The 7,973-nt window shown below is 34.3% G+C and overlaps 1 protein-coding gene across 1 annotated transcript; it reads right to left on the bottom strand.

Annotated features, from left to right (window-relative positions):
- Positions 1–787: 787 nt before the first annotated feature.
- LOC138160159 (vomeronasal type-1 receptor 3-like) lies at positions 788–1,717 on the bottom strand. The gene has a single exon (XM_069086700.1). The coding sequence runs from the start codon at positions 1,715–1,717 to the stop codon at positions 788–790; it is 930 nt and encodes a 309-aa protein (XP_068942801.1).
- Positions 1,718–7,973: the final 6,256 nt, after the last annotated feature.

The following is a 7,973-nucleotide window of genomic DNA, read 5'->3' on the forward strand; positions in this document are numbered from 1 at the left end:
GATTGCTTATAAAAAAAAAAAAGAAAGAAATCTATTTTTCCCACTAACAGAGAACAGTAGAATATATTCTTAATCATTTTTAGGAATAGTGTCATTGATATTAGAATAAATTTACATTTTGATAGACTATTCAGTTAAATACATAAGGACATTGCTGCTGTTATTTGTGCTATAGCTATTGGTATTATAGTCATTTTTTCCTTATAGTCAATTCTGATTTTTTTAATCAAAATTAATTATTTAAGATCTGTATGTGTTCTTTGGTTAGTTCAGGTAATTTATATTTTTTAAGATATTTTTCTATTTTGTATTCTCACTTTTGTCAAGATAAAACAGAACATTTATGAATATGCACACACATAGGTTTATATCATTTTTTTCTATCATTCTATCTATCTATCTGTCTGTCTGTCTCTCTATCTATTCCCTTGAGCACTGCATTACCTGTGGGTTTTGTATAAACCCTCAGAGATTCACTGATTTTCATAGACTTGAAATTTCCAAGAGTCACAAATGGTGCATTTCTGGTAATTCCATTCTAGCCATGAGGATAACAAGTTAAAAGCCATAATAAGTAGAGATAGGGTGCTTTATATAGTGTAGCCAAAATATTCCACTACATTTTTAAATTGTTCAGACCTCAGATTGTGGACTGGGTGCAGGTGTAAAAGTCTAAAACAGTTAAACAAAGGATTATACATTTGATCCTAGATGCAATACAGAGTCATTGAGAATACTGATTAGAGGATTGACATGGTCACAGCAGTTCTTTCAGAAAATCACTTTGTCAGCTGTGTGAAGATGTATAGCAGTGAGGATGATTGTTTTTCCTTGCACAAAAACCAGGACATATTCTTGCTCCTGGGGGTGTCAGTACAAAGGGGCTGACAGTTGGAAAACATAAATTGATAAAAGCAGTAGTGGGCATCATCCAGAAACGGTGTTGATAAAAATAGGAGATGCAAAGTAACAAAATAGAAGAGAGTAAGTAAAAGAAGACAAAGGTGCTCACCAGCTGCAAAATAGTCTGGGTGGCTTTGACCTCAGGGAAGTCTCTGGCTGAGAGACTTATGCTATGAATGGTCTGCACTTTTTGGTGGTGTCTGTGTAGCAGAAGCACCATGTTGCCACCAGCCAAGAGGATGAGCCCCAAACAGACAATATTTCTGAGAGTGACCAAAATCGAGTAAGCTGCTATATACCTTTGAACAGAACAATGCATAAAATTATACTCATACATACTATTGTTTAAGTCCCTTCGACTGGTTAAGCCCAATATTACAGGTATTTCCATCAATAGATTGAAGATGCAGCAGAAGATAAGGAAGGGGATGATATGCTCTGAGGCCCTGGCTTTAAACTTTGCCCATCTGGAGCCAAGGGGGCTGATGATGATGGCCTGGAAGTTACACAGGTAGCAGGTGAAACAGATTGAAAGTGCCTGGGATACTTTGTGAAAGTAAAAGACAAGTTTACACCCAACATCATTCAGGAAATTCTCCCCGCTGAAAGCTATGACTGTCTCTGGGCCTCCTTTGCTAAGAAGCATAATAATGTTGGCCAAGAACAGATGAGTGATAATCAAATTTACTGGCTTCCTAATATGGCTAGTGAAGAAATTGAAAGAATAAATAGATAGGAGGGACAAGTTTGCTAAGACTCCAACTACAGCCTGGAAGAGGAGGACAAGTCCAAAGCATATGTTACCAGGAAGCATGGTCTCTTTGTCTTGAAGAGAATCCCTGAGTCACACTGTCCTAGAAAAAAAAAAAAGAAAGTCTGTGTGACTGTCAGACAATAGGACTACAACCATTGGAGGAGCCTCCAACCATTTCTCCTATCTTAATCTCATGCCTATGGGACTTCATACAGAAAGGAATTATAAAGCATCTTCCTTAAATAAATTCTCATTCATCAATACTTGAAACAGCCCATTTTGGGGTAGCAAGAACATGAATTCTAAGCTTGTGTGGGGAGCGGGGGGAAGGGAGGATTTAAAAAATCATCTTTTTGCACCTATTGCTATATTATTTGCAAAACCGTTCGTCTCAATAAAGTAAAAAAAAAAAAACAATACTTTATTTGCTTAGTTCTTTAGGTATTGTCTTTGAATTATGAAAATCTTTGGACAAGGATTAAAACCAGCTGTTTGCCAAACCTTCACCAATGTGGGCACAATGGCTATGTAACACAAATTTAGAGACAAAGTCAAGTGAAGTGAGGAGGGTCAGGAGAACTATATAAACTATTATATAAAACAGATGTGTTGTGTTAAAGGAATAAGGAGTATACCTGTCATGCAATTCTGCAGAAGAGTTTATTTCCATAAAAAATATATTGAAGACTCTAGGGCTATATCCCAAAGAGATCATAAAAATGGGGAAAGGACCCATGTGTAGAAAAATATTTATAGCAGCTTTTTTTGTTGTGGCCAAGAACTGGAAATTGAGGGGATGGCCATCAATTGTGGAATGGCTGAACAAACTGTGGCATATGAATATAATGGAATACTATTGTGCTATTAGAAATGATGAACAAGCAGACTTCAGAAAATCCTGGAGAGACTTACATAAAGTTATGCTGAGTAAGGGCAGCAGAACCAGGAGAACATTATACACAGCAACAGCCACAGTATGCAAGGACTGATTTTTATAGGGTTAGCCCTTATCAGCAAAGCAAGGACCTAAAATTATTCCAAAGAATTCACAATGGAAAATGCCATCCACATCCAGAGAAAGAACTGTGGAGTCTGAATGTAGTTGAGCAGACTATTTTCTTTTTCATTTTGTTTTTTCTTTCTCGTGGTCTCTCTCATTCAATATAATTCTTCTATGCAACATGATTAATGTGAAAATGTGTTTAATAGGAATGTATTGTAGAGCCATATCATATTGCATGTCGTCTTAGGGAAGGAGGGAAGAAGGGGGGGAGAGAAAATTTAAAACTTATAGAAGTGAATGATGAAAGGTAAAAATTAATTAATTAATATTTTAAAAGATTATTGAAAAGATATATTGAAGATAAAGGATCTTTAAAAAGTTTATTTCGTCTTTCTAGAATCCTCTTCCTTCAGTTTGACAGCTAAATCCCCTTTCTTATAAGTCCTGATCTGATATATAATATCCACATGTTAAACCACTGAGTGACATATGCTATAGCAGAGTCAATTCCTGATCTGATTCCCAGTAGAAAAAGCATAATGTAATATAAAATTATTGTCTAGACTGGTTTGCCAAGGATTCTAACCTGCTTCAACCCAGATGCTTGCAATTCCCCATCTGACCTTTTTGCTCTCAGGAAAGAGATGAGGGACTCCCCTTGCTCTTAGAAGTCCAAGTTTCAGCTCACTTATATTTTCCATTGCTTTATTTAATCTTTCTACTACACTTGAGATATCACAGCCTTGTTGTCACTCTTAAGTTTGAGCTTATGAACCCAATGAATTTTCCAATTGAAAAAAAACAAATGGATCATGGGAACCACAGGCACAATTCATGCTTTTGTCAGGGCAAAAAAGTGGAAAATAAGGGAAATAAAACAACACCCCTAATTTATTACACACATACACCACATTCCTATAGTAAAGAAACCAACTGAATCATACTACAGACACATAGTGATATAGGATTGCAGCTGGAACCGAGTTTGTGTTCTCTGGATGCAAAGGCATCACATGCTCTCAGGTGCTCCTAGGATGCACAGGAATCTGGGACATTCCCAGACTCACAAGGTCACTGTTATTTCTGGACATTTTAATTAGGGATACTCATTTTCCTTAGAACATGGAAAAAATCACACATAAGAAGAGAAGATCATGTGTTTATGGCCACATGGAGGTCAAGTGACAGTTAGAATTCCTATCCCTTTTCTTATCTAAGTCTTGGGAATGGCTCAAAAAAGCCCACAAGATTTATAGCCAATAAGAAAGAAAAAAAAAGACCAACAATTCAAAAGCTTGCTTTTAAATAATCTCTGAGTCATTAGTTCTTCTGTTTCAGTAATCTATTAGGGTACTATCCAGCATCATCCAATATGAGCCATGATATAAAGGAAAAATTTATCCTTCATATCCAATCTTCCACAAGGTGACTCAAACCAACCTTGGAATACCTGTGCTTATTCCAAAGAAAGTACCTTGTGGGCCAGTTTAACCTATTACACTCATGCAGTAAAATGTTTTAGTGGAATTCTTATAATAAGGCTCCCCCAGCCTTATGAAAATTTGTTTATCTTGTGGAAATTGTGCATGCATGGACCAAGTTCTGAAAATATGCTTGGTCTTCTCCTCTACCTCCTCTTCTACTTCTCCCTCAGAAGCACCTACTGTGACACACATGGAATTTGTGGAGCACAAAAGTTTTGTTAAATACACATTTGAGTATACAGACTTATGTTCTATATTATAGACAAGGATCCATGTTGTTACTGTTTAAGCCAAGAATGAAAAATGTATATTGTTATTTTAAACTGGATTGGTGAGAAGATTAATAATTGGGAGTAAGGGCTTGATATCTAGTATAATTCCTTACTGAAGAAAAATCTATCAGTATAGACCCATATTTTGGGAGAAGTTTGGTGGAGATTATGGTAGAGAAGTAGGCCTGGGGCATAATAGACAGAACATAGTGATGCCCTGCCTAATGGTAACTCAGTGTGTTTTGCTGGACTACATTACAAAATGGGAGGATGCACTGAAGGTGGTAGGATAGAAGGTGGATGGAATGTGATGTGCCAGGGTCAAATTGATTGATAGTGCTGAGGAAAAGATCATCTCTGTGGTCTCCTAGGAAGAGAAGAATCTATAAGGAAGTGGGTGGGGAGGATGAAGAAAGGACTGAAAAGGATAGTGGGAAAGAAGGGGACTTTGCTTTCACAGTTAGAGAGAGCGACTGTTGAATTCTCCTGCAGATGAAGACAGAAGCTCTGTGAAGAAAATTAGACACCATTGCTCAGTGTTGTCTGGGAGATTTGGGAATTGAAAAGACTTCTTGTCCTACCTTGAAAGAGGAAGTGAGGGCAATTGGCACCAGAAAGAGTGAGAGACCATGGACTCAGGAAAGACTGTTTAGAATGGATATCTTGGAAACTCTGAGTGCATGAGGAGTTCAGAAAAGTGAAACTAAATAATTAGAGGTGGCATTAACTTCTAATGAAGGTCTAAACTTGACAGAAAAGAGAGTAAAAGAAATTCTCTCCAGAAAGGGATGCAAAAAGAAATTAAATTTAAATAAATGGCCAGGACTAGTGGAAAGGGAAGAGAGAACTAGGAAATCTACTTTAGTAAGTAAGAGAGAAAAAAAGGGAGGGAAAGAATTATGTAGCCAGATAAAAGCAGGAAAGAAAAAGGAACTAACAAGCAAAACTCTCAAAGGGATTCTATGCCCTGAATGGAAAAAGGATAACAAATAAGAATTCAAGATAGTCAATGCCAGGGAGAGAGCCAGTAGGAATAGAGCTACTTTCAAAAAGATTAAGCTAAAGTAACAAAAGGAATATAAAACTATGTTAAAGCAAAAAAAAAAGGTCTTAAAGTAGTGAAAAACAACCTAATATTAGAGACAAATGAAAAAAGATAAATCTAAGTTTCAACTTTAAATGTGAATGAATTAAAAATCTAAATATAATGAAAAAGAATGATTGTTTAATAAAAGAAAACCCAACAATCTGTTAATTATGAGAAACACATTTAAAAATTCATACACAGAATAAAACTGATGGGATCAGACCATCTACTATTCATCAAGTGATTTTATAAAAACAGGAATTGTAATCACAGTATTTCACAAAGCAAAAAGAAAGATTTAAAAAGCAAGAGATGAACAAGATGATTACATTGTACTGAAAGGAACCATAGACAACAGGTATCTACAATAATAAACTTACATGTTCCAAATTCTTTAGGAAACAGAGACAATAAAATAATAGTGACAAGAGAATTCAACATCCATCTTTCAGTTTTGGATAAGTTTAGCAGAAAAAAAATTTTAAATATGGAACTCAACAAATTGCTAGAGAAATTAGAGCTGAAAGATTTATGGAATCTTCTAACCAGGATTACAAAAAAATCTTCAAATTTCTTGGCACCATAAGGAACTTTTTCAAAAATTTATCATATATTAGGTCATATAGATAATGCAAATAAATGTAAAAAATAGCTGATACATTCTTTCTGTAGCATAACACAACTAAAATAGTCATTGTTTCAGGGACCACAAAAAAAACACAGTTTCAAATGGATATTTAATAATGGATTCATAAATAATGAAAAGGTAAAGAAAAAAATCCTAGAAACTATGAATAAAGATATGAAAACAAAGAATAATTTTGAAGTAAAACACTAAAATTTCTAGTAGAAAGCTAAATTTGTCCTCAGGAGAAAAATCATATTCCTACAAACATATCTAAAAAAAAAACAGGAAAAGAGAGTATTAATGAATTAAATATGAATACTAGTAAACATATGTCTAAAATAATCCCCAAAACAGAGATATTAAAAAGTAAAGGAGAAACAATGTATCAGAAATGAAAAAACAAAGTCATGATAAATCCAACTAAAAGTTGTCTCTTCATAAAGACTAATAAAATTTATATACCTAAAGAATAAGGTAAAAATTAAAGCAATAAATTAGGAAGTGAGCCAAGGGAAATCATAGCAAATCCAGGGAAAAAATACAAAGAACAGTCAGTATATTATACAGAATTTTAGGCTAACAAAACTGAAAACACAAAAGAAATAGAGGAGTACTTTCAAAAATATAAAATACCCAAACTATTAGAAGACCAGATAGAGATTTTAATAATCCAATCTCAGAAAAAGAAATAAATTTAGCTGTAAAATATCTATCAAAGAAAAAACTACTTAGTCTTGGTAGATTCACGGAAGAATTCTATCAAATTCTTAGAAAAAAAATCAGTGCCCATGTTTCACAAATTATTCTCAAAAGTTAAGAAAGATAGCACCCTGCCAGAATCTTTTAATGAGACAAATGCTGTACAAATATATAAACAAAAGGAAAACTATAAGCTAATATAACTAATGACTATTGACTCAAATTTTTAAACAAAATCCTATTAGATGACAGTGATTTATCCAACAAATAATTCAATGTGACAAAGTGGGATTTATGCTGGGGATAGTTGAACACTAGGAAAAGAATATAATCAGTCATATTAGAAACCCAAATATCCATAAAGACATGATCATCTTAGTAGATTCAGAAAAAAACTTTTGACAACAGAAGAGGAGACAGAAGAGTCTATTTAACAAAATGAGAGAGAAAACAAGGTGGGGGTGTCAGGTGGGGAAGACTATATTAAAGATAAAAGCAGGAAATAAAAAATAACTAATAACTGAAAATGTTAAGGGGAAAGAATAATAAATAAGAATAAGGATAGGGAATGAATGGAAGATATCCAGTGGAAAAATGGTCATTTTCAAAGATTAAGCTAAAGTAATGGAAGCTACATAATACAGCACAGGGATGTTTATTTTAATATCATTCTTAAATATCTAAAACCCAAAGGAAATATCATATACTTTGGGAATATGCTAGAAGCCTTTCCAACAGTTAAGTCAAGGATGCCCACTCTCTCTGCTATTATTTACTATATTTCTGTAAATGTTAGCAGTTGCAAGAAGAGAAGTGAAAAAAATTAAAGACAAAGGTAGGTAAAAAGGACATAAGGACATTCATAATGCTCATGATATGTTGAAAATATCTGGAAAATCCTAGGGAATCAGCAAACATACTTTAGAGCAATGAAAAGCTCAAGAAAATGATCATTTATATGTGTAGCTTATGTGGTGGGGATGAGTAGATCATGGAAAGTGAATAAACTGAAGAACTGGGAAGTTAGTGAGTTTGAGGGAGTATCATTATGTATATTGATGTCCCTTAGGGGACAGGAGTTAAGGACAAGATATTTATTATGCATCAGGCCCTAAACTTGGAGGAAAAAAGGGGGGAGAAATG

This window comes from Petaurus breviceps, unplaced genomic scaffold (genome assembly GCF_028583685.1).
Source record: "Petaurus breviceps papuanus isolate PSGF00001 unplaced genomic scaffold, PetGlider_PUasm1.0 180, whole genome shotgun sequence".
Lineage (NCBI taxonomy): Eukaryota > Metazoa > Chordata > Mammalia > Diprotodontia > Petauridae > Petaurus > Petaurus breviceps.

Bases quoted from the DNA above. Each gene is read 5' to 3' on its own strand.
- LOC138160159 (XM_069086700.1), bottom strand. From the start codon at position 1,717: ATGCTTCCTGGTAACATATGCTTTGGACTTGTCCTCCTCTTCCAGGCT.